At 38.4% G+C, this 27,071-nt stretch overlaps 1 protein-coding gene across 1 annotated transcript in view; it reads left to right on the top strand.

Annotated features, from left to right (window-relative positions):
* gbe1a (glucan (1,4-alpha-), branching enzyme 1a) overlaps nucleotides 1-27,071 on the top strand; it is a 195,728-nt gene that overhangs the window by 52,270 nt on the left and 116,387 nt on the right. Inside the window, exons 4-7 of the mRNA XM_067434224.1 lie at nucleotides 2,125-2,250; nucleotides 10,254-10,389; nucleotides 20,732-20,822; nucleotides 25,633-25,842. Of these exons, the coding sequence (XP_067290325.1) occupies nucleotides 2,125-2,250; nucleotides 10,254-10,389; nucleotides 20,732-20,822; nucleotides 25,633-25,842 (563 nt within the window). The remainder of the gene's footprint in view (nucleotides 1-2,124; nucleotides 2,251-10,253; nucleotides 10,390-20,731; nucleotides 20,823-25,632; nucleotides 25,843-27,071) is intronic.

Below are 27,071 nucleotides of genomic sequence, written 5' to 3'. Positions count from 1 at the left end.
AATGCTCCCCATTTTTCTTTACATTCAAGTCAATCTCAAGTTGTCTCTCTCTGTCTTTCTCTGTAATTCTTTCTTAGTCACAGTGTTATTGCTGCTGTCAGTAACGCAATGGTATGTTCTTAGCTTGGTAATAGTCTGTGCAAAGCCGATCAGAGCGGTTTAAGGATGTTTCGTCCCGCCCCAATGTCTCTCCAGAGCGGCTATCGATCTGTGACATTATCCAAGCCCCCCTCCCCCCCTCCCCCAAGAGATTGAAACCAATGATGGACTTCTTAAAGTGGTTTGTTTTCTTCTGCTCTTCTCCTCCTCTCTGTCAGCTCTCATCACCAAACACCTGTGTGTGTGTGTGTGTGTGTGTGTGTGTGTGTGTGTGTGTGTGTGTGTGTGTGTGTGTGTGTGTGTGTGTGTGTGTGTTTGTGTGTGAGCCTGTTTATGTGGTTTATGAGGACACAAATTTGTATAACTACATGGGTATTACACTGGTATTACACTATAAATGTGGTTTATGAGGACATATCAAATGTCCTCATAATTCAAATGGCCTTAAAAACATACTAAATGATGATTTTTTGTGAAAGTAAAAATGCAGAATGTTTCCTGTGATGGGTAGGTTTAGGGGCAGGGGCAGTGTAAGGGGATAGAAAATACGGTTTGTACAGTATAAAAACCATTACGCCTATGGAGAGTCCCTGTAAACCACATAGACCAACGTGTGTGTGTGTGTGTGTGTGTGTGTGTGTGTGTGTGTGTGTGTGAGCGAGAGAGCGAGAGAGCGAGAGAGCGAGAGAGCGAGAGAGCGAGAGAGCGAGAGAGCGAGAGAGCGAGAGAGCGAGAGAGAGAGAGAGAGAGAGAGAGAGAGAGAGAGAGAGACATGGTCCTCATAAACCAAATGGATTAAAACATACTACATGGTGTTTTTTGACATTCAAAAATGTAGACCGTTTTCTGTGATGGGTAGGTTTATGGAAAGTTTTAGTGTAAGGGGATAGAATATACAGTTTGTACAGTATAAAAACCATTATGCCAATGGAGAATCCCTGTAAACCACATAGGCAAGTGTGTGTGTGTTCTTTCTGAATAGGGTAAACTTATGAAAAGAGGTAGGTAGGAAATCTTCATTTTGTCATATTAATAAAATGTTGCACTGTAATGACAAAAAGCTGTTTTTAGGATCTAGATGAAAAGCCCTCAATATTTTCTTTGCAATAAATGGTGCTTTTAAACCATGGCAGGAAACTATCCACACACAGGAAAACCAAATTAAATTGCCTGGAAATGTGTTTTGCATAATATACTGTGTGTGTGTGTGTGTGTGTGTGTGTGTGTGTGTGTGTGCTTGTTTTTGTGACATATCAGGACAAAAATGTGTATAATAACATGTGTATGACACAGGTATTACAGAAAATGGTGACATATCAGGACATTACCCCACGTCCCCACTTTTCAAAATGCTTATAAATCACACAGGAGGAGTTTTTTGAGAAAGTAAAAATGCAGAATGTTTCCTGTGATGGGTAGGTTTAGGGATAGGGGCAGTGTAAGGGGATAGACAATACGGTTTGTACAGTATAAAACCCATTACGCCTATGGAATGTCCCCACAATTCACAAAAACAAACATGTGTGTGTGTGTGTGTGTGTGTGTTTCAAAGTTTTGGGATTGGTAGGAATTTGAGTTTTTTGAAAGAAGTCTTTCATACTCACCAAGTCGGCATTTATTTGAACTCCACACTTTGTTATATAATTACATTTTTGTGAAATTATTATAATGAACCATTTTCTGTTGTAATATATTTGTATTAAATGTAATGGAAAGCTGAATTTCACATGACCACATAATAATATTATTATTATTTAATATTATTATTATTATGGAAACTGTAGTTTGTGATTTGATTCGTATAAAGTTCAGAAGAACAGCATTTGTTTGAAATATACATTGTATTGTTCATCATAAAATCAATCTTTGCTGAATAAAAGTAGTATACATAGTTGTACTGAACCTAACTTTAGAACAGTTGTGTAATTCATATTTTATTTGTATGTACATGCACATATGCTTCTATTAACCTTGAAGATTAAAATGTATTTAAAGATTTGTCAAATTTGATATTTCTATCTGTAGCTTGTGGTCCTGACTAAAACGGGTGAATATCTGTTTCGGATCTCTCCTTGGGCCAAATATGTCACAAAAATGCTGGATTCTGTCACCTATGACTGGACCCATTGGGACCCTCCACAACCATACCAGGTGAGTGTACACTATAGATTTTGTGTAAAAAATACAGTAGAATATACACATTATAATTATTATTATTAAGCAGTTTGTATCCTCCAGTTGTGTTGGTCAATATGGACCGCATTGGATTTTCAAACTTGCATTTTTTTAAACATAGATGTGTTTCGGAAAAGCTATACAAATTTTGGTTTTAATATTGGTCACAAACAAAAAAATTCTGAAAATTGTGCCCTTAACCTAACCCTACCTACCAATAAGTTGTCCCTAAAACCAGACCGAAATGATACATGAATTACACTGATGTCAATGCGGTAACACTTTACTTGAAGGGGTGTGCACAATACTGACATGACACCTTTATAATTATGACATGACACATGTCATGAATATGAAGGCATTTTTATGCATGTTTATGATTACTGTCATTAAGTGCCATTCACTCAATTATATCATTTCTGGACTGATAGGCTATGATGTATTGGTTTATGTCAAGTTGTCATAACAAAGACATATCAAATAATGACATCTTTGCATTTAAAAGTTACATAATTGAGTGAATGGCACTTAATGACAGTTGTCCAAACACCAAAATATGAAATGCATGTGAAATCTGAATATTGGAGATTCACTGTGTTTTGAGTGAGTACTGTTTTTTGAGTGTTTTTAGAGTACCATCTACTCTAGTTTCACCGTAAAACAAATGTTTTGGTTTGTTAGCACAAAAAAAGTATGATTTTAAGGTTTACCCTTACAAGGGTTAAAAACACAGACATAACAAGAAATACAAATAGCGTTAGATTGTTTTTATTCTATTTACAATTTATTTTTCCCTCACACACAAGAAAGCGCTCTCAAAGATTTCAGAGTTACGGGTTTGGGCAGATACTTTAGGCTGTCAGGGAAGAGGGGTTGAGTTATGGGCTCTGGCGTGGTTTTAACCTATTGGAGTCAGGTTTTGCCCTGCAGAGATACAGTGGAGAATTGTACGTCAAAGCGGTCATCATCGACTGATAGCTTATTCCAAGACCCAAGAGTTCCCAGTTTCACCCCATATTCCAGGGCTCCAGACTGCGGAATATTACTTTCTTAGTGCTATTTTTGCTGAGATTGCCACTGGGGACAATATAAATGTGCATGTTTTGATTAAAGGAAGTGTATGTAAGATTGTGAACAAAACTGGTACTGCAATCACTTTTAAATGACTGTAGAGCGGTGTATCCCCAGCACCCATGGGATCATGTTAAATTAACATGTTTTCTTAATGTCTAGTGACATATCAGGGCCATTTTATGATTAATTGCAATACATTTCTTACATACAGCTACTTTAAATCTTGCCTTTGTACCTGCATGTTCTGTAATCACATTATATCACTTTTAATGTGTTTGTTCATTTTGATTACCGTATTTTCCGGACTCTAAGTCGCTCAGGAGTATAAGTCGCATCAGTCAAAAAATGCCTTATGAAGAGGAAAAATATATATATAAGTCGCACCGGACTATAAGTCGCATTAGGGTAGAGCGGGAGCCGCGCGCGCATGCGTGCACCCGCTCGCTCACTCGCGCCCGCTCGCTGCATAACCGAGCAGAAGAAAGTTTGAAGTGAGTGAGAAACCTGAAAGGGACTGGTGAAAAGCAGAGGTTACTTTAACTGTAAGGAAGAAAAAAAAGAAAGCTACTTGCGGACTGTAAGCAAGATGGCCAGAGCTGAAGGAACGAGTCCACAGATGCTTGAACTCTCTGTAAGGAGAGGCTCAGCCGCGCGAGACGAACGCTGTGTGAATCATTCTCCGCTGCATATTTTACTACATGCAGTTTGTAATTTGCAGAATAAGATTTTCTTTATGGGGGCATTTTGTTTGTGTTCAGTCTTTCTAAGTTGTTGTCTTTAAGTTAATATTTCAGATAAGAGTTTTTTTTTCTGTTTTCAGTTATTTTTTTCTGGGGTAGGCTACAGGAGCAGCATAGAGCGCCCTCTCGCGGCTATATGTTTATTCTTGTCAGTCAGTATGAATTAAATTTGATATAGAAGTCGCACCTGACTATAAGTCGTAGGACCAGCCAAACTATGAAAAAAAGTGCGACTTGTAGTCCGGAAAATACGGTAAACAATTAACAATTCTGTATATATCAAGTAATAAATGTAATTTTGCAGCGCTTTAATGTGGCCTGACTGTTCAGCATTTTGACCTTGGGAAGAGCTTGTATAAAACAGCTCGTCGTATTTACCTCAGAAATGTCATTCAGTGCTCATAAACTTGTTAGTCAGGTAGAAAAATAACCGTAGAACTAATGATCCTATAATGATAGAAAAAATAAAAATAATAAAACGATTGTGTGCAAGACATACAACATAGTTTATAGGATATATTAGGAGGAGGCCAACTATATTTATTTTGACATAATTATGATCTGTGAAGGAGAGCTGCGCAGGATGGATTTTTCCCTCACCTGCTGATGCAGGATTCTGTCCCGCTCCCACAAAAATATACACTACCTTCTCCTGCTCCCAACATTCATGCTTTGTCTGCGCTCCGCAAAAGCCAGCATACAAGTTTAAAAAAAAAAAAAAATTCTTCTGTACATCCATGAAGCGGTTTCAAGTAATTTAACATAAGAGTAAGTGCGTGTATGGTTTAGCGTGGCAGAATGCACACAAAGTGCACTCCCTTGATATCTCAGTTCAGCACGCTGTCATAAAGATCCATTATCAATGAAGCTGACTGCACAATACATCTTTCATAATGTCTACACATTTCTTTGTTGTAATCTCGGGATTTTCCAGCATGCAGAATTCAGCACTGAACAAAAACTAGTTTTCAGGGGTGAGTGGATTCTATCTTAAGCCCTGTCCACACGAACACGGGTATTTTCAAAACCGCAGCTTTTTCTACGCGGTTTGGCTGTTCGTCCACACGCAAACGCTGTATCCGGTTACTAAAACCAGATTTTTTTTTTAAAACTCCGGCCAGGGTGAAGATTTTTAGAAACTTTGGTTACAGCGTTGTCGTGTAGATGGTGAAACCGGAGATTTCTGCTTTTTAAATTGAAGTGCGCGCTGTTCTCTCCTTTGTTTGATATCAGATTTTCCACATCTCCTTTTGATTTACGTGAGTCGATTCTATGCGGTGGACTCCACTAACAGCGCTTATCACATGTATATCCTACAGATACATGTTCAGTTATTTCATTGTATTGCAGAACAAAGGTGCCAGAATGCAATAATTCAAAATAGTAAAGCAAGTGTGTGAAGCAGTCCACTTGGCCCTGCACCTGTGTATACAGTTACCTGTCACTGAGTCCAAAGCAAAGGAACTTGTAGGAAGTGTTTCACTTGAGCCCATGGCGTCCCTCAGTCAGTGCAATGTGCATCGGTCCAGTGAATGGGACCCATGTGGAAATCAGGCAGCCAATCATAGCGTAGTTTTGCGTTCTCATGTGAACAGATTTTTTTTAAAACCGTGCTTGTGTGGACGCGATTGTTTTTTAAAACGGAGGAGGAAAAACTCTGGTAATAAAAATACCCATGTACGTGTGGACTAGGCCTTAAATGCATCGGATTGTTGCGTTAAATTCATCGGAATGTTGCGTTTAGAAAATAAACACACGACTGTGATTGGCTACGCTGCACAAAGCAGCAAAAAAATGTTATACACAGAAACCCTGCCCATGCTTGCACCTGTAAATCGATTTTATTTTTAGTCGTTCTTGTTTCTTTTGTGCAATAGATGAATAACAATTTATTTGTTTTGAGATATTTCTATTTTGCGGGAGTCCCACAAATAGTTTTATTCTCCTGCAGCCCGCATACACGAGTACCTAACCTTCCTCAGATATCAAATCTAGTCCTGCACCGTACTCTATTGCACTGGGTCCCAGGGGTTCCACGGTAGTCCCACAGGAGTGCAGGTTTTTAGTCTGACACTGGTTCAGATTTTGTGTAATGAACAATTCTTTGTGAATAGTTCTTAAGCTGGAAAAGTAATTCAGTCCCTACTTTGTTCTCAGGACATCCACAAGATGGATAAAAATGCAGATGCTGTAAAAGTAGGGCAGACGTGATGACACATGACCAAATTAAAGTATAACATTTATTGTTTTGTGGCACTTAATTTATTTATTTATTTTGTCTGAAGCCCTGCATTCTCTTTCCTTTCTACGAAATGATTTTTCTTTTTTGATTTTGTTAAAATATTGATTATAATTTCTTCTTTTAATTGAGGAGACCACTGCGCCAAATGAGCCCATGCTTGAAGAAACACCTGCTTTTTCAAAAACCATTATTTGTTTTTAGGATGGAGGTAGATTACGGGAAAAGTCAAAGCGGGAGGGAATGTTTGCAGGACCGTGGTGATGCTCAGGCGAGCATGTGGGCTTCCCGTGGCCCTCCACCATTTATCATCGGTAGCCATTAGCATCTCTGAAGCACCCCGCTCTTATGCCGACCCCTCTTCTGCGTTAATAATGACACTCAATACCGCCTCCTCTTAAGTGGCCCGCCGCATTAAACAGCCAATTTAATCGGAGGCGATTCAACAATTGCTTTCGCCCTCTTGATGTCTTCGTTTCACTGAAGAACCATTTGCAAACGGCTTTGATATGGGGTGGTTCTTCCAGAGTGACAATGAGACAGACTTTCCTTTGATATCTATTCATGGCATCAGACATTCATACAGCGGCTGTGGTCAATGCCATCATGCACATAATCAAGTTTTTTAGACGAGATGAATTGGTGACACAATGTCATCTGACAGTTATAGCGGTTGCTGCATGATTAAAGGCAGGAAATATTGCATTTCGCTTTCTGGAAATGGCACCATTTTCAGTGTGATCCAATTGGTTTATCTTTCTTTCTTGAATTTCTCTTCTATGTGTCTTTGTATGTAATTGCCTCTATGTCTGGCAATAAAACCAAAAGATTGCCATAGTGAAACCAATATTTTTGCAAAATTATATTGCATTCAAATCTGTCATATATTTTTGTATTAATTAATATGGTGATAAATTAAATAAGTTAATCACATATATCAATATCTGCTGACAAAAATGCATACTTTTTTTTGATTTTTCAAAAATGTAGTTATGTATTAATCATAAGCAGAGGTGAGAGAAAATCACACGTGCAAGTCACAAGTAAGTCTTCACCTTCAAGTCTCAAGCAAGCCGAAGTAAATTTTTGTGAGAATCAAGTCATGGCACTGCTTTATGTCAAGTCGTAGCTTGGGTTAAGCATGTCAAATGTTTGATGATTTAACTAAATTTATATATTTAAATAAGTTAAAACTACAGTAGTTATGGACAACAAATTAACAAAATTGCAATATGCATTTCTACTCAAAAGGTGTCCACATACTATGGAAGCCCATACTATTGGGAGTTATAAAGTCAGAAATATGATTGAGAAATAAAGTCAGAATTGTGACTATATCACGCAATTGCAAGTTTATCTCAGAATTCTGACTTTATAATTAAAAAAAAGTCAGAATTCAGAGAAAAAAACTCACGATTACTCTTTTTATTTTTTTATTTATTGGCAGTAAATGGGCTTCTATAACATATAGCTGAGTTGTTAATACAATAAAAACCAAAAACAAACTGCATAGCCCTATATGTAAATATAACTGAAATTAGGCCAGTATATTGGGTTAAATACATTCTCAACATTTGAATCTTGTCTCTCCGGCTTGTCTTGTATAGCATGACCCGGTGATTGTTATATGACTAATTAACTTAAGAACTTAGATTGGCTGCGTCCGAAAACCTAGGCAGCTGACTCATTGCCTCGCTGCCTTATCAGACAATGACTTAAGGCAGCGTTTGAGCATGAAGGTGCCTCACAAAACTAATTTCGGACAGACTTCTTAAAGGGATACTTCACTGCCTTTTCATATTAAACTTTCATATTTTCATATTAATGTTATTCCCTTAACTTAAACGAGTTGATACATACCTCTCTGGGCTCAGTGCGTGCACTTAATCTCTCTGACGCACGGTGACGATCTGATAGCATTTAGCTTAGCTCCCTAAGCCCAGTTGATTCACTATGGAACCAAACAGAGATCAAGTTAGAAGTACCAAACACCTCCACGTTTCCCCTATTTAAATACAGTTACACGAGTAGTTGAACGATCAAGTATGGTGACAAACGTGGCGCGTTTCTAATCGGATTAAACAGGAGAACTATAATGTATGGCGGATTAGCACTTTTGAGAGTACTTCGGCTCAGCGCAGTAAAAAGTACCGGCCGAAACATCTTCCCTCACATCTCCCTATTGACAGAAATGAGAGAGTGAGGGGGAGGTGTGAGGGAGGATGTTTCAGCCGGGACTTTTTACTGCACAGAGGCGAAGTACTCTCAGAAGTGCTAATCCGCCATACATTATAGTTCTCCTTTTTAATCCGATTAGAGAAGTACCACGTTTTATTTTGTCACCATACTTGATCGTTCAACTAGTCGTGTAACTGTATTTAAATAGGGAAACGTGGAGGTGTTTGGTCGCTTCTAACTTGATCTCTGTTTGGTACCATAGTGAATGAACTGGGCTTAGTGGGCTAAGCTAAATGCTATCAGATCATCACCGCGCGTCAGAGAGATTAAGTGCACGCACTGAGACGAGAGAGGTATGTATCAACTCGTTTTAGTTAAGGGAATAACATAGTTTAATATGAAAAAGCGGTGAAGTAACCCTTTAAGGCTGCAACATACTCCGCAAGAACAGAGAAAAAAGTTCTCGCTCCCAGGGCTGCGAGAACAAAATGACATCATTTTGTACTCGCAGTCCTGGTTTGGGAGTTCTCGCAGCTTGTTCTTGACACATCGCCTGAGCAGAACTTTTTTCTTGCGGGTGTCCGAGAACTATTGTGTGATTGGTCATACATTTAAAGTGGGCGTGGTTAATGCAGAGAAACGCAGATGATTGGCACCTGCTTTTCTCGTGATGTATGAATGTACTGGCCAGAACAAACTTTGTTCTTGTTCTTGCCACCTCGAGAAAGCGAACAAATTTCTTTGTTCTTGCAGAGTATGTTCCAAGCATTAGGCAGTGTAACAGTTTAATGATCTACAGCAAAATGGAGAGAGCTTTGGTAAGATCTAAACAAATATTGGATTACTATATTAGTAATTTCTCTAGAAATGAAATCAGAAGTGGAAAATGTTGGTAAGAAAACATATATTTACACACAAACTGACCAGCAAACACAACTTCCGAACACACTGAAATGATGGTGACTTTTAACCCAGCTTCCAGTCTTAGTAGAGGAGGGGTGGGACAAATACAACACTTACCAACCGCCACATTTTGCTTGTGCAATGTCATTGTCAACAAGAAGCATAAAACCGGAGCAAAATTATTGAAAACAAGATCCAGAGCAAATTTAACATTGTATCAACATTTTTATTTTCAAAAAACAATATAGATACAAAGATATGCTAATAACACTTCTGTGGATATTCCGTATATCAAACACGCTCACAAAACGCTAAGCTGCCAGAATGCTCATAGCTAGGTGTCTTCAGAAAAACTGGCTAATTATTCAAAAAGAGAAATAGGCAAAGTAATTCATCATTGTGCATCACAATTCGGATACCACGTCAACTTTTTTGCCATTTTGAACTCATCGCGAGTATGAAAATATATGGATACAGCACGGGTGCGAGCATGGGCGTGCCATGACCTGTGAGTGACCGAAAACCATGAAATTCACATAATCCTGGTACCTGAACATTAATTATCCTTGGTGTAGCGCCTTCCATGTCAGTCACGACTATCAGTGCTTAGCTCTCTGCTTGCCCGCCGCGTCATATTGTTAGGTTACGGTGCATTGAAAAACAGGTATTTAAGCAAGCATTCTTAAAAGTAAAATATTTATTTTGTTGTTGCATCAGGATCTTGAAGCTAACCCTGATGCTCAGCAGAACCTTGTAGCAAAATATCTCATCAAAGCCTAAAGAATGGTGGATTGATATCTGGGCCCTTTTTCTCAACTCTAGCCTTTCTTCTTTCTCACTCCCAGTTCCAGCACCCCAGACCCCCACGGCCCAGCAGTCTTCGTATCTACGAGGCCCATGTGGGCATCGGTTCGCCTGAGGAAAAGATTGCCTCGTACAAAAACTTCACCCAAGATGTGCTTCCTCGCATTAAGGATCTTGGTGAGTGATGAAATCTAAAGAAACACTGCCAAAACAAAAACGTCAAAATGATACAAATCAAACAGAGTGGAACACGCCCTTCTCTGAGGGCCAATCGCTAATCCTAAGCTCCCGGGCCAGAAGAAATGGATCTTTTGGTTTTCAAATAAAAACATACTTTTGATCAAAGAATGCGTATAAGCGAGGTGATTTTGCAACAACAGATTTGAAAGAAGTACATTTAGCTATGACAGACTGAGCATGTTTGGATTGTGTTATATAGCATGGTTGTGTTTGTCTTATTCTTTATTCATCACTACACTAGCAGGCAGGCAGCAAAGGAATATAACTAAATGCTGTTGGGCAGTGTTACTTTAGAAACAACAGTGGTATGATGAATGAACTTATTAAAAATGCAATTCATAGTATTTCCATATATATATAAATATATTGTGTTGGTCCCCCTTTTGCTGCCAAAACAGCCCTGACCCTTCGAGGCATGGACTCTAGTCCCCTGAAGGTGTGATTGAAGCAGATCGTTTAAGTCCTGTAAGTTGCGAGGTGGGGCCTTCATGGATCGTACTTGTTTGTTCAGGACATCCCAGAGATGCCCGATTGGATTGAGATCTGGGGAATTTGGAGGCCGAGTCAACACCTCAAACTTATTGTTCTGCTCCTCAAACTATTCCTAAACCATTTTTGCTCTGTGGCAGGGTGTATTATCCTGCTAAAAGAGGCCACAGCCAGCAGGGAATATATTTTCCATGAAAGGGTGGATAGGGTCTGCAACCATGCTTAGGTAGGTGGTACATGTCAAAGTAATATCCTCATAGATTGGAGGACCCAAGATTTCCCATCAGAACATTTCCAAAAGCATCACGCTGCCTCCCCCGTCTTGCCTTCTTTCCATAGTGCATCCTAGTGCCTTGTGTTCCCCAGGTAAGTGACGCACACACACCCGGCCATACATGTGATACTTCAGACCAAACCACCATCTTCCATTGATCCGTTGTCCAGTTCTGATGCTCAAATGCCCACTGATGGTGCTTTCAGCAACAAACTGTGATGCATTCTGTCACTTTTCTATCAGAACCAGCATTAACTTCAATTTGAGCTACAGTAGCTCATCTATTTGATCGGCCCACATGGGCCAGCCTTTATTCCCCACATGCATCAGTGAGCCTTGGCCGCCCATGACCCTGTGGTGAGCTGGTGACAGTGTCTTGGGCGTCCAAGGTTCATTGATGCACGTGGGGAGTGAAGGCTGGCCTCTGTGGTCTGATCAAACTGTTAAATTTTGTTAAACTTTATTAAAAATGATTACTTTGTGAACACTCACTTGTATTCTGAATATATTAGAAAAATACTTCAATTCTATTTGATTTTAATTTTCAGCTTAACCCTCTGGACCCTAAGAATATTTTGTGGCCCTGAAGACGTTTGACATGCTATAACATTTGTGTTTTATTTCAGTTGCTTTAAAGCAAATTAAAGGGTAACGTCTTATTACAATGTATTCAGAACAAACAGGGCTACAGTAATATTTGAGAAACATGTACATACAAGTTTGCAGTTTTGAGAAAAATAATGTTAATGTGTAGTTTTTGAAAAAAATAAAATGTTAAATCACTGAAATCAGTCCATATAAAACACTTTAAACATTTGTTCACAAGGCTTTTCAGAACAGGATGTTGTCGTCTAGAGTTTTTTCTTCAAAACAATGTGAAAACCATTTTGATCACTGTTACGGCTGGCTCATATGCCACAACATAAAAGAGGCAAACACCAAATGGTTTAAACAATAAACCAATTTATTGATAAAACAAGAAAACAGTTATTTAACAAACAAAAGAAAACCAACGTCTAGGGGGAGAAAAAAAAAAAAAACGCGTGTGGTAACCAAATATTCTCTGACACAAACAAATCGATAAAGGAGGTAATATTAAGAAAATTACATAATCAGGAGAAACATGGCGAGAGAGAGCGAGAGCAACTCTTGAGCACACAGACCTTATATCCTAAACGCCATAATAGAGGGTTGATTATTGATAGAATACACCTGTTGCCCAACTAACATCTGCACTGTCTAGCAGAGCCTGCAGGGGGCAACAGGCTGGCGTAACAATCACTCATTCATACAAAACAATATAGTTAATTAACTTTTTGACACTTATTGTTACAATAGCTGTTTTTGGAGAGGGTGTGAATCATCATGAATAATGCTGTGATTCACATCTGGGTTGTCAACGACTCCAGTGTGATTGTTCATTTTAATTTATTTCTCTCACACACTCACACAGGCATAGCCTATTGATACATTTATAAATTTATGAACTTTATATTTTAATAAAGAAACAAGTTTGATTTTTCACTTAGATTTTTTTCTCTCTCTCTCTCTCTCTCTCTCACACACACACACACACACACACACACACACACACACACACACACTCACTCACTTTCTGTAACGCATACAAGCTCCCATATATACTGTACCAGCTCAGAATTATTATTTTTTTAAAGGCCTAAAGTAAACGTTATAATTCCAGGTCATTCCAGCATCTTACATTACCCTGTCAGGCTTGCAACTGGGACTGGGGAGCTAAAATCCTTTAAAAAGAACAGTTTTGCACAGCTTTTTGCGTGTGCTTGCACACTGTAACTCCAGGGTAGTTAATTTTGCGATGTGTTGCAGCCTTACTTTGTGAAATAGGCCTACAGACACCACAAATGACACAAGCATGAAATGATAATGATGTATAAATTGTAAAATAACCTAAATTATTGTTCAATCTTACTTGTGAAATGTAATCCCATGCGATCTGGTGTCAATATTGCATTATTGCAACCGTAAGCTGCATAAAATACAGGCATAATTGCTCGCTCTCCATTGACTCTGAATGCTAGCGTTGAGTGGAGAGACCCAACCAATATGGCGGCGACGCTGGATCACGCTCCAGCACATCATGGGGCGTCTACGTTTATGATGTCTATGGGCAACAACCCATCGTTTCTCTATCTGTCATTGTGTTAAACCCACCAATAGTGTGCCAGGTGGATAAGCCAGTCTGTGATTGGTTCCCGCAAAAGTGTAACAGAAGCAGTAGAAATGAATGTACAGGTTTCGAGAGTTGCCGGGCGAAATCAAATCGCGACAGATCAGGCTGGGTTTGCCCAGTGTACTTTAGACCTACAGTACAATTCAAACATTTTTGATTTTTATGTTTTTAAAAAAGCAAGTCTTTTCTGCTCACCAAGGCAGTAGTAAAAACAGTCCTGTTTGTTTTCTTTATTTAGCAAAAAGCACAACAAGTAGTTTTTATTTTGTGTGTACATAAAGGTAAACACTTTAAACTTTGTAAAGACTGTGTTCATGTCTATGAGGCCAAAAATGACAGAGTATTTAAAGTTGTTGTACTCTGTCATTATGAAAAAATCAAGCAAAACGTGTGGGTGCCTTCTTCGGGTTCAGTGGGTTAACTCTAAAATGTTGTGGTACAGTATCATTCATTTTAATCTTTTCTTGTAAGTGGTATAACTGCTTGAATATATAGAGTACATTTATAAGAATGTGGCACGTTTTAAGCTATTAAAAAATGTGTGTCATAAAAATCTTTTTTTATCATGGACACCTTTGACCCCAGGAGCAATTTACACACTATTTGATCTCATTTTGTCAAATTAGTCATCATCATTGTGTCAGTTCTTTTGAGTGTTGTGCCAAGAAAATAGCTCAAAAAGCAACCAAAAAGTCCATGCATACAGTATATAGCAACACAAATGAAGCAAAAGAGTGCAGGCGACAAGCAGTTCCACATGGAATATCATGCTAACTGTCACAAGCGGAACTGTTAAGTTTAGTTAGCAGATGTGAGAACAGCTGCTGCCTCGAGTGATTCCATTACTGCACAGAGAGCCGTTTCCCATGATTGTTCCCTTACAGAGCTTTTGACATGGAGGCCTGTGAGGAAGCCAGCCTACAATTACTTTGTCAGAAGGTTCCAAATTATTTTTTTGAGCTGTGGGGATTACATGAGGTACCTTAAACATTAGTGTTCATTTCATTGGTCTGATCCATAAAACATTACCTTCTGTTGTTTGTTTTCTCGAGGGCTGAAGCGTTAACCTTTGCCTGGAGCAAATCTGTTTGTAAGTAGAGTTAGTTAGCGTAAAATTATTTTTCACCTCTTAAATGGATGTTAAAATACTGAGTCACTGTGCAGCCTTTGACTGGTCTCTCTCATGATCAGCACTCTCCCCGGGGTTCTGTGCCTTAGTTAATGTCGTCCTCAACCCTCCAAAATGCAACAAGAGCAAAGCTGCACTTTTGCTCCTAATGGAACTGCTTTTTGGCACTAGTTTTAGAAATGGTGGTGCCCTTATTTTTCCCTTAAAGTCTTTCATGTCTTATTTTTTCTCTTCAAAATGAGTCCATTGAAGGAATTATTCTAGTTGCACATGAATACGTTTTGAAATGGACTTCTAATATAAAAAGTTTAATGTCACAATAATAATAGTCCTTTGAAGTCTGAACTTGAGAATTGATTTTATTAATAAAATAACTGAATCTCCAAAGAAATGCATTGAAAGGAACATTTCTATTTCTATTTGAAAGGATGTTATATTATTATAGATTAAGTATGGCCTGCCCTTGAGATATCAGGATTTTTTTGTTGTGTACTGCATGATAAAATGTTTCTTGACAGGTCTGAAGTTTAAATCCATTGATAACAAATTTTATGAAGACTGAGTCAGACGAGCAGTGCACAAAAGCATCCTTTGTTCTGCGATTTTAATCATTCACATGAAAAAGTGCAGCAAAGATGTTGATTGACAAACAAAAGGAGCTACACGCAAATATTACAGATGCAGAAGGCGGCATGTCTAACTTGTGCACCACTATGCTGGGAGAGAGAAAACAATGGTTAGTCTCAGATGACTGAGGTATAGTCATAACCACTGCAAGATACACAATTGACAGTGCATCTCTATTCCCCCAAAAAAGGTGTTAATTAGTATTTTTCAACCAATATATCACACTAGAATTAATCTTTTGTCATTATTTACTAGCATTAGTGTTGCAAAGTGGGACTTAGGGTGTGCTCACACTTGAAGTTTGCTTCTCTTGGTTCTATTGGTCTGGACCAAAAAAATAAAAAATAGGCACACACTTGGCATATATGGTTCAATTGACCATTCGCTAAGCCACGCCTGAAAACTGCCACAGGCCAATCATGGCTTAGCAACCGTAACTAGGCGCAGAAGGTCTGTCAAGCTTTCGAGCGAGGGAAACATGCTGATGCGTATGGATTGTGCAAATCTGATACCTATCCTAAAAGTTTGGAAGGAGGGTGGAATTTTTTTTCCTTCCCAAATGTAAAACCCAAAGTAAGAAATGCCAGGCGTGAATCAAGTGTGTGAGGCCCTATTCACAACTAACATTAAATGTTGACAGGATTAACAAAAACACCTACTTTTGATTGATGCAAATTATTACATATGATGCAGTATATAGACTATAAAAAGAACTGTCTTAGCTTTATTGATTAGTTTTGTATTGTAGTTTTAGACAAATTGTGCAAATTAAGACCATCATAAGGATTTTTGCAATGGCTGTGTTTATAAAATGAATAAAGCCCATCATGTTTGAGAGAGTGACTTTCTGTTATAAGGCTGTATTTCAGTACCTGTGGGGTTTTTGATGAATGGCTCAGGTCCAGGGCGTAGATTAGACCCACGACGTGTTAGCCGGTGCTAAATATAAGCGGGAGAATCATTGCAATGTGTTCAGGCTAATGTCTTGTGTTTATTCCATAATATTTATTAATAAGCTGTTTGATTATAATTATTTGATTATTTTCTAATTTCACTTACCCTGCTGGGCATGAACATGCGTATGAGGCGGCTGGTATTGTGCTGGGATTATAGGCTGTAGCTTCAATTTTAAAGTCCCACTGAAATCAAAACTGAAGTTTTTTAGTTTTTAGTATAACAATGTCAGCCTTAAAGTTATGAATAAGCTGGTGTGTTCCAAAACAATGACAAAATTTGCATTTAGGAGATATTAACATTCAAAACTTAGTCTCTCACTTCCGTTAAAACGAATTACAGATTTTGATGACATCATCGCAGACTTCACCTTCTCGTCAAATCTTCTGTCCAAGCAAATGCTTTCTAGAATCTAAAGCCCGCCCCCTACGCTGCTGAAGACGTTGTGGCTGAAATCGGTCAGTTTTTAACACATTTACTAATTTCTACATGGTGAACAGCCCATAGCACACTATATATGTGATAGGAAACGATTGTGTAAATATGCTTTCAGTTGAGGCGTATGAAGTCTGGTTTCACGTTAGTTTCACGCACCGCAGCAGCGCACACACATAGTCTACACCAGAGCCGTTGACTGTAGACACGAGAGCGCAGTGCGGACGACAAAACATATCGACCCATTTGAATTCCGCACAGAATGCTGTATTTCAAAGCGATATGGAGGAGATGATGATGATAAATGCTTAGAGCAAACTGGCTTTACCAAACAGAAAGGCTCTAGTCAAACTGTGATATTATTAACAAAACGCTATTGGCTGTTTCAAAAAAGGGGAGGAGCTGCTAACAGCTAGAGCCGTTTCAGGGGAAATCACAGCAACACATTGAATAATGCAGCGCTTCAAGGCACTTCAGCGGGCCTTTAATGAAATTATTCTCTATAATCGGTTGCATAGTATGTCACGGATATATCCCGTGATGCATACTGCAGTCCCGTTTGTCTTGTCCTCTTAGATATTTCACCCATTTGCCAAAAATGACTAATTATCTCCTTGGAGATGTCTGACATCGATGCATGCATACTGTAATAGACAAACCAGGCACGGAAGCTTGACAGGCGTGGCAACAGTAGAGCTGTAAGGAGGGCGGGGCTTAGCAAGGGGTCAATTAAAATGATCCTTGGTGTGATTACTCCGTTAGTGCGGTTCATTTAAATAATTGTGAACGCTGCCATCTGAACCCTGGCGTGCACCAAACAAATGGACGAGAGCACTGAAAAGATAGGTATTGGTCTGCTTCCAAACGAACTCCGGTGCGGTTTGAATGAAATACCGGTGCGGTTTTGAATGAAAACGCAGCAAGAGCCAAAGACATGCAAACGAATGGGAAGATGAGACTCTAAAAAGGACAGAATTTGTTGACATCACAGTTCGATACAGGCATCAGAACTGCGTCTCGTTAGAGCAGATCTTTGTTTGTGTGTGTGACAGAGGCAGCTGTTTTGACTCCTTTCACAAATTAAGCTCTTCACAAGTTCTCAGCTGGTCAAAATGCTATCACACACAGGCTACGCACATACATGGAGTGCATTTAGCCTAGTACACAACATTATTTTGGATGTTCAGCAAGTTCCTTTTTAAAATAGGCAATGGGCCATAAAAAATGACCTCTCCAAGTCAGGACTTGGCCTTCTGATATTCCTCTTTTAATCAAACTCATTTTTTTCTCGAATTATGCTGTACATTAAATTATTGAAATGTAATTAAATTTGCATTACATTTATGTTAAATGCATTACATGTATGCTAGGCTGCATGGATGTGCAGGGAGAAATCTGCCAAGAAACAGAACCATATACCGCCAATCCAAACTGTATGCTATTTGTCAATCTTATTTGATGACGGTGTTCTTGACAGAAATCAACGTTGAAAAGGTTTAATATTTTTGTGGAAATTGTGATATGTAATTTTATTTCAGTGTTGGAGTTTGTGTACATTTTTTATCGCACTACCAGTATCTTTTTCTCAGGTATAATGAGCATACATCATGAAATATGATATAATATTTTGGTGACGCACTCAAGTATCAAACACTGGAACTGTTCAGTTAGAAGATCACAGACGGCGCTCAGAGCACCTGCATAAGATTTAAATGTAATGACACGATTCTCAGCTATGACGAATGCTTTAGTTATACTTATTAACCCTCTCCTCTAACAAGTTTAAGTTTGCCTGGATTCACAGCAGTTTGATTTGACGTTATTGGATCCTGGAGATTACCCTTGAGGTATTATTTTTGTAAAATGTTAAAAGAATAACCTTGTAATAACCTATTCTTGTTATTTCTCTGTCCACGACTAATTGCACTATAGTCAACACGCATATATAAAGAATGACAGAACAATAACTCATTAGTTCTGTTAAATCAACATTTACTTTTATGTACCTATAAATATAGCAATAGTCAGTTTATCAAATTTACTCTCAAAGTTTTTCACTGAGTTTTCCACAGGTTTGGTTGTTATAGAATGTAGTTTACAGAAGCTTCTCAGCAGTGATTCTGAGCTCCAGGACTGTGGGACAGAAAGATGGACTGAGAATCACAGGCTGTTTCCACTAAACATCTTAAGGTAACTCCTAATTTTCAGATTTAGGAGAAACTCTTAAAAATAATGGCCGTGCCAGTTCCAATTATAGGTCTCCTACATTTTTGCTCCAAGTGTATTTCACAGCATTTTAGCACTAAAGCTAGCTCCTAAATCTGTGAAAAGTTAAGAGGACTCATTAAGTCACTAAAATCAATCACAAACAATCCTAATGGTTGTTCCCGGCAATCCACCTCAGGAATCTGCCCAAAGACTCTGTACACCATTGTAGAAATAGTTATAGAGCCTTGTGTGATGAACCTTTTCTTCATGAATGCAATACATATTTTGATTTATAGTTTTTAATATACGATAAAACAGCAAAAATAAATCTTTATTAAATAAATAAATAATGTTAGATTACCTGTGGCAGTTGTTTTCACAAGTTCGTATTTGGCATGCTGTCTGAGGGGATCGAGGGCTACGAGCTCAGAATTTTGTCCAGACCCTGAGTTAACCCCCACATCCCCAACCGAGAGTGAGGAGTCGGGGTGGCGGAGGGATGCAGAAAACTGTCGAGGTAACTTGGTCATTTGGCTCTCGGCTTTACATATACCGCCTCTCGAGCTGCTCCGATAGACAGTTTGAACATGCTCCTCACAAACTTTGTTTATAAAATATAATTTGTCGCTTGGATTCTGCAATCTCTCAAGATGCAGACATGTAAGAGGCGGACAATTAGCAGAACATATACTTGTTTAATTATTGACACATACGCCTATATTTTAAAACTTCATTTTGAGAGCATTATTTGAATATGGCAACATTTTTATTTTAAACCTTTATTTGAATAGTGCAACATGATACCTACAATATTTCTATCATTAAATGGCTGACAGAGATCCCCCTCCTCCCCCATCAGCCAATCAATGTGGGTATAGTAAGTGTGATGACATCATTTATAGCAATGAGGTCAACCCCTCCCTTGCTCATATTTGAAGACTTCTTTCTATTCCTTAGTAAAAGTTGGTCTCAACAGCTTTTTTAATTGGTTTTTAAGAAAAACTTTTAACTAAGAACTTATTTTTATTACTATTTAGTGGTAAAATAGCATGTTTTGGCCTCAGATTCTTAAGGAGAACTTCTCAAAACATCTTAAGGTTAAGCTTCTTAAGGTAGCTGCTAACTTGCCGATTTAGGAGAAACTCTTAAAAACTCATAAATGTTTGCTCTAAGACTATTTCTATTTCAAATAAGTTATTTTAAACTTTCGATCTTCAAAGAACCCTGAAAAAATATCACAATTTTCTCAACAATATTAAACTTTTTTCAATGTTGAGTCCTGTCTGGAACAATGCAAAATTAATCCATATTGTTATTGTCCAGATTCAGAATTTTATTGTATTTTATTTTATTTTATTTTATTTTATTTTATTTTTATTTTTATTTTATTTTATTATTTTTTTATTTTTTTATTTATTTATTTATTTATTTTTTTTTATTTTTATTTTTTTTTATTTTATTTTATTTTTTTTATTTTATTTTATTCTAATTCTAATTCTGTGTAAAGCGCTTTGGATCACTAGTGTGTATGAAATGTGCTATATAAATAAACTTGCCTTGCCTTGAAACGACTGGAAGTTTTAAAACTTCTTTGAAGTTTATAATCAAAATCTAGCAATATAATTTTAATCACAAGCTTATTATTCACAGAAAGTGTTTACACATTTCTCATATTCTTTTTATGAAAAAATACCAGCTTAATTGTAATGTATCATGCTGACATTTTGCCATTGAAGATTTGGATCAGGTTGCAGTTGACATTTAAACCCATGCTTTGGTTTCACTCCTTTTTAATTATGTTTTAATTCATTTACATTTTCCAGTGTGGACATCGCAGCACTTAAATTAGTCGACATTGTTAAGATAACTTGGATAACGCCTTGAGGTGTTTCACTTTGAAGGTCTTTTAACTCTTCAATGCTTTGCTTTTTCCCCTGTTTTTTCATCTCAGGATACAACTGTGTCCAGCTCATGGCAATCATGGAACATGCCTACTATGCAAGTTTCGGCTATCAGGTCACTAACTTCTTTGCAGCTTCCAGGTACTTTGCATTTATACATAAGGCTGACACTTTAATCCAAAGTTAGTCACATAGAAGTCAAGGTATACATTTTTTTCCTGATCATGCATTCTCTAGTTATCAAACCCATGACATTGGTGTTGTTAGTACCATGCTGTACTGTTTGAGCTACAGAAATATTTGAGAACCATATTTCTGTGCTGAGAAATGTTATTAGTTTGGATGTATATCCTTAAAGGTGCAATAGGCGATTCGCTACAGAAACATTTTGTTATGCTGGTTGAAAGTCTCATCATATCCTGATAGCCATTACTTAAAGTTTTACCTTTTTAAGTTTTTGCCTTTATTATGATAGGACAGTTAGTTGACAGGAAGCAAAGTTGGAGAGAGATAGGGGGACGGGATCGGGAAAGGTTCACAAGCCAGTGATGTGTTGAATTTTGACCCCCTGCCAAAATATTCCCCCCCTTGTTGAAGTCACTACCTCATTGTCTAATCCTTACCCTAATCCTAACCCCTCCCCCACAGCAAATCCTAAACCTAACAATACTAGGGGAGTAATAATTTGACGGGGATCAGAATATGACACAACAGCAGAACTCAGGATGCCCAAAGCACAACTGTGCTATATATGTCGGGGTGCTGCCCACATGGTTATTGATGCAGACTAAAAGGTGATTGATTTGTTCTTACTAATGCTATGGATAATAACTTGTCAACTTTTCAAAGTTAGAAATATACACATATAATTTGTTGTGGACACCAACAGTTGTGCTTCCAATCAAACTCTGTTAGAAATGATGGCGCAAATGAACCTGTCATTTGATGCCAATATCCTTAAAACATGATCCGAATTATGCAAGGTAGAACAAAACATGGCCGCTGCTGTACAGGATGCAGTTACTTTTCCCTCTTGAAGCTGTCGGAGGACTAATAGCTTTAAAGTCGCTAGGGCAGTTATGGATTGCATTTTTAACAATGAATGTTAACACGTACGTCCCGAAGGAAATTATTTTCACCTCAGGACTTTAGATGTGGTTGTTCTGGATGTGGCAAGAACATGCATTTCTCCTTCACCAAAACGCATTAGCATACTCTACCCTGGTCACATTTTATTTATTAACATGATATCTACAAGGCCTGGGAGACTGAGCGTCTGACAGTATCTAAATGCTTTTCATTTTCCTTTAGAGCTCAGGGTTTGGTAGGGTTGTCTCTCAGCCTGTGCAGCAGTAATTCCAGTCTTTAAATCAGGATGAGGTCCTCTGTCAAGGGCAGTAATCTTACTGTAAACACATTTGCCGCTAATCCCTAAATAGAAGAAAGGCCTGATAAATAACAATAGTAAAAAACAGAACTGGGCTTCCAAAATAAATAAACTCTCATGAAAGAAAATTGCATCTTTGAATGTAGGGTGTGAGCAACTCCCTCAACCTAATAAGATATGACAGAGTCATTGGGAATCTTTATTTGGCTTTGGCTGGCTGAGGCGGCCGGCACTGGTGGACCAGTCCAGATAAAGTGCAATGTATACAGAGTAATTTCACTCATGATTGATCACTCATGCACATTTAAGACCTATTCCTCGTTCTGCTGGGTGGAGGGAGCGGGTGAGAGAGGTGACTTGGAATATCATTAGCTCTCTTCTCACTTGTTCTTTGTCCTGATATATTTTAACCCCAGGAGTAGACATAGAGCTGGACACGCTGGGAGTTTAGAGTGAGCGTTTGTTTTGTGACTTTAACCTTGGACCCGAATCCACTCATACTTTATATCCACTTTATTTCTTCTAGATGGCGCTTTATTTAGCTGTGGTTTGGTAGCTTTAGGAATTAGCTCCTGGTAGAAGAGGCGAACATTTTGCAGGCAAAAATCATGCTTTTCCATCGATGGCCATTTAAAATGTACAGTTTTGCAAGCAACATATAAATCATTATATGTTATTAGACATTGTAAATTATTAGACGTAGTTTTTACACTGTATTTATGGTTAAGGGGATTGGCTTAAATGCAAAAGATAAAATCCAGGGGGAACTGGAAAGTCACGCGAGTCCTATGTCACCAGACTAATTTGCGTAATGTTCATGGGGTAACACTTTATTTTAAGGTTCAGTTATTAATTATTAACTAGTTGCTTATTAGCATGCATATTACTAGGATATTGGCTGTTTATTAGTACCGTATTTTCCGGACTATAAGTCGCTCCGAAGTATAAGTCACATCAGTCAAAAAATGTGTCATGAAGAGGAAAAAACATATATAAGTCGCACTGGACTATAAGTCACATTAGGGTAGAAGCAGAGCGGGAGCCGTGCGCGCATGTGTGCACCCACTCGCTTCGCTGGCGCCCGCTCACTGTGCATAACCGAGCAGAAGAAAGAAAGTTTGAAGTGAGTGAGAAACTTGTGAGGTACTGGCGAAAAGCAGAGGTTACTTTAACTGTAATGAAGAAAACAAAGAAAGCTACTTGCGGACTGTAAGCAAGATGGCCAGAGCTGAAGGAACGAGTCCACAGATGCTTGAACTCTCTGTAAGGAGAGGCTCAGCCGTGCGAGACGAACGCTGTGTGAATCGTTCTCGGGCTGCATGTTTTACTACATGCAGTTAGTAATTTACAGAATAAGATTTTCTTTATGGGGGTATTTTGTTTGTGTTCAGTCTTTCTAAGTTGTTGTCTTTAAGTTCATATTTCAGTTAAGAGTTTTTTTTCTGTTTTAAGTTATTTTTTTCTGGGGTAGGCTACAGGAGCGCCCTCTCACGGCTATATGTTTATTCTTGTCAGTCAGTATGAACTAAATTTGATATATAAGTCGCAGGACCAGCCAAACTTTGAAAAAGTTATAGTTATAAACGTATAGTCCGGATAATACGGTACTTATAAAGCGCATATTAATGCCTTATTCTGCATGACCTTATTCTACATCCCCTAATCCTACCCAATACCTAAACTTAAATGCTACAAAAATGTACTAACTATTAATAAGCAGTAAATTAGGAGTTTATTCAGGCAAAAGTCATAGTTAATAGTGAATATGTTTTCCCCATATTAAAGTGTTACCGTTCATGGTACTTTTTAGACCACGATGGAAACGCAGACAGCAACAGGTCTAAGGGGGAAAAGTTCTTGGCACAAATTGTTCCAGGTAATTTCTGTGAAAACGCAGCTTAAGTGCTTATGAAGCAAGATCCAAGTTGTGTGCCACCAGGACTCTATGCCATCGAGCTGAATATGAAATGCTAATGGATAGTGTTATTGAGCCCCTGGCCTCTGCCTTCTTAATTCTTGTAAATGTTATGATTCTTGTTTTGATTTAATTCCTCTTAATGGCAACGTATGGCACACAGTGGGGTAATTGCTGGCACGTGAGCAAAAGCGAGAGAGGTGTTTGTATTTAATTCAGGTAAAGTACCTTGCACCTGCATGCAGACCAGCATTTTGAGGTAATCATTCTTCATAGTAAGGCAGTTTGTTTATGAAGCTAGGAGTTATAAATACTATCAAAATGTGAGAAATGAAATTAAACTGCGCAAGTCAATGAAAGCATGTAGCTCTGACAAACTATTAGTTTGATCAATGTGCATCAAACAAGTTACTGACTGACAGGTTACAGCTTGTTCCGCTGTACATAGGTAATGTTATTCGTTTCAAAGATATTCAACTAAGTATACAGAGTCATATTAAACATTCACATGAAGCACAAGTCAATTGGTCACTTGGATAGCTAACCAATCATGAAAATTGCTTACCAATAGGTCAATTCTCATTAGTAACTGAGTTATGGTCTGGCAAAGCTTCATAGACAAGTAATTTCCAAAGGGGCGTCACCAACGGACAATGACGTATGCAGAGCGACGGAGAAACATCTGAGACAGCAATTATGCAATATGTTGCAATGGCTTCTGACTTTTGCTATTGTTGTAAAAGAAATATGATGATAACTGGTTTCCACCGTCATTCCATTCACATTTTTGCAAAATTTGGAAAACCTCATAGCATCTCAGACTGACTGAAACTTCTCGGATTGATGGTCGAACAGAAAACATCAAGCTCTGATCGCATTTGCCCCCATTGTAAGGCATTTGTATTGCGATTAGAACGTGATTTGCAATATTTCACATGTTTATATTCACATATTTCAATAGACCATTTTCAGACTCGAGCATAGTTACGCTAGTTATTTATTTACAATTATTATTTAAAATTTGTACATGACTACCAGATCTAGTGTGAGGAAATGAGCACAGAAAGGCCAGATACAGAGCTGCTGTGTGGTGTTAACACATGGTCACACTCCCCATCCTCCTCATCAAAGTAGCCGGTGTAATCCACATCTGGTGGCCGAGTGTTGTTCTTTGCTGTTTTTTTTTTTTTTTTTAAATAAAAGTTTAAATCGCTTAAAACAGATGCGATGGCTGATTCAAACTGGTGATGTTCCATCCTGCTTCACCTTCATCACTGCGCTGTCGTCATCGTGTAAAGCCCGCCCCAACGTTTCTGATTGGTGCCGCAAAAGACGGATTAGAAGTGGACTTGAATGGGCTCTTTGCCAGACTACTTGCAGAGCAAATCTACATTTTCTGGAAGTTGTCTGGGTTTTCCCAAGCTAACATTACCCAGCAACATTGCTCAAAAAGTTGCCTCATGTATCATCACCTAAGTGTTTTGCCTAAGGACATGATTTTGAAAATTCTAGTTTGACCCTTAAGCGCTTTTAACATTGTGCTTACCTCTTAAAATATTTAGCAACTAGCTTGCACCAACTCATAACCATCAGCCCATCATACATCTAACCGAATCACTCTACTAACCACGCATTCTCTTTACCCTCAGCCGCTTTGGCACTCCTGATGATCTGAAGCATCTGGTTGATACTGCACACTCCATGGGCATCACAGTTCTGCTGGATGTGGTCCACAGTCATGCCTCCAGCAACACAGAAGATGGGCTGAACTACTTTGACGGGACCGACTCCTGCTTCTTTCACGGAGGCTCCAGAGGGAACCACCCGCTCTGGGGCAGTCGACTCTTCAATTACTCCAGGTGAACTAATGCTTAGAAATATGCATGCTAAATACATTCTGCTCACATTTCTAACTCTTGTCCTGTTCAATTAGTTCTGATTTGTGAATATCAAATAGCCCTTGAGTTATCCAGAAGCATTCATGTGCTAATGGATTACTAATGGATCTTAATGGCATCATTAGACGTATAAGAGGTACTATGGTGTTTCCTGAAGTATCACAGCCACAGCCGTTCATCTTTGATTCCCGTTGATCATTGGGCAAGTGTGGCACGCCTCACATCCGGTACTTTGCGGTTTGTAGAGTAGCTATTTTTGGTAAATCTTCAATCTGTGTCGCCTTACTCACAATAAGAACCTTAAGAAACTTCTCTCGTCTTTCTTCTCCCCTTTCCTCATCTCTGAGATGACAGGCTCTCTTTACGCCACCTCTCAGCACTGATCCATTAGAGGTCTCAGTGCTGCCCTCCCTTGCCCTCTTCTGTAATGGGATTTCACATCATTGTTGTTTGAATCTGAAGAGTCATGCCTCACCCACCAAAATGATAGTCCTGTCTGGCAGTTACCTCTGCGAATGAACATTGATTTTTGGTCATATCTTTGTTATTGATTCTGGCCGAATGCCTTTTGTTCCCCTGCTTCTCTGTTTTTTGCAGCTGGTGATATTCTAATGTTTTTACATAGCTTGGTAGAGATGGGATGGAATAGCAGCCCTACCAAAATGAAATAGGTTCTGGTCATTGTTCAAGCTGTGCACATTTCTCTTTATCACGACTGAAAGGATGTTTAATGGTATTTGAGACACAGTATCTTTTAGGGTTTTTTAAAAATTGTTTTTTAGGCAAAGTTACTTTTGATACTGTTGCTTGTACAAACTATTAATTGAAATAAATACAGTCAAGCTACCCTGTTTAAATTACAATTTATGTTGTACTCATATTTTAAAGGTGTCATGACATGAACTGTCTTTTTTTCTATTTTTATACTGTCTTCCTGTGTTCAGAAATTTGTTTATGTAGCCGTGACAACAAAACGTGTGCATGCGCACGTGTTAAGAGCGCTAGTTGCTCTGTGCGCACCAACCCGCAAGCCTTGCACTTCTGAAAGTCTGAGGAGGCACTTGTGTTGCTACCATAGATATACATAATAAATAATATAATTAGATATTGATTACATAATATACTTTATTATGTATATCTATGGTTGCTACTACTCTCCGGCCCCGCCATCAATGTTTTGGGTCTGACAA

Source organism: Pseudorasbora parva, chromosome 23 (genome assembly GCF_024679245.1).
Source record: "Pseudorasbora parva isolate DD20220531a chromosome 23, ASM2467924v1, whole genome shotgun sequence".
Taxonomy (NCBI): Eukaryota; Metazoa; Chordata; class Actinopteri; order Cypriniformes; family Gobionidae; genus Pseudorasbora; species Pseudorasbora parva.
This window is presented reverse-complemented; position numbering and strand designations above follow the sequence as displayed.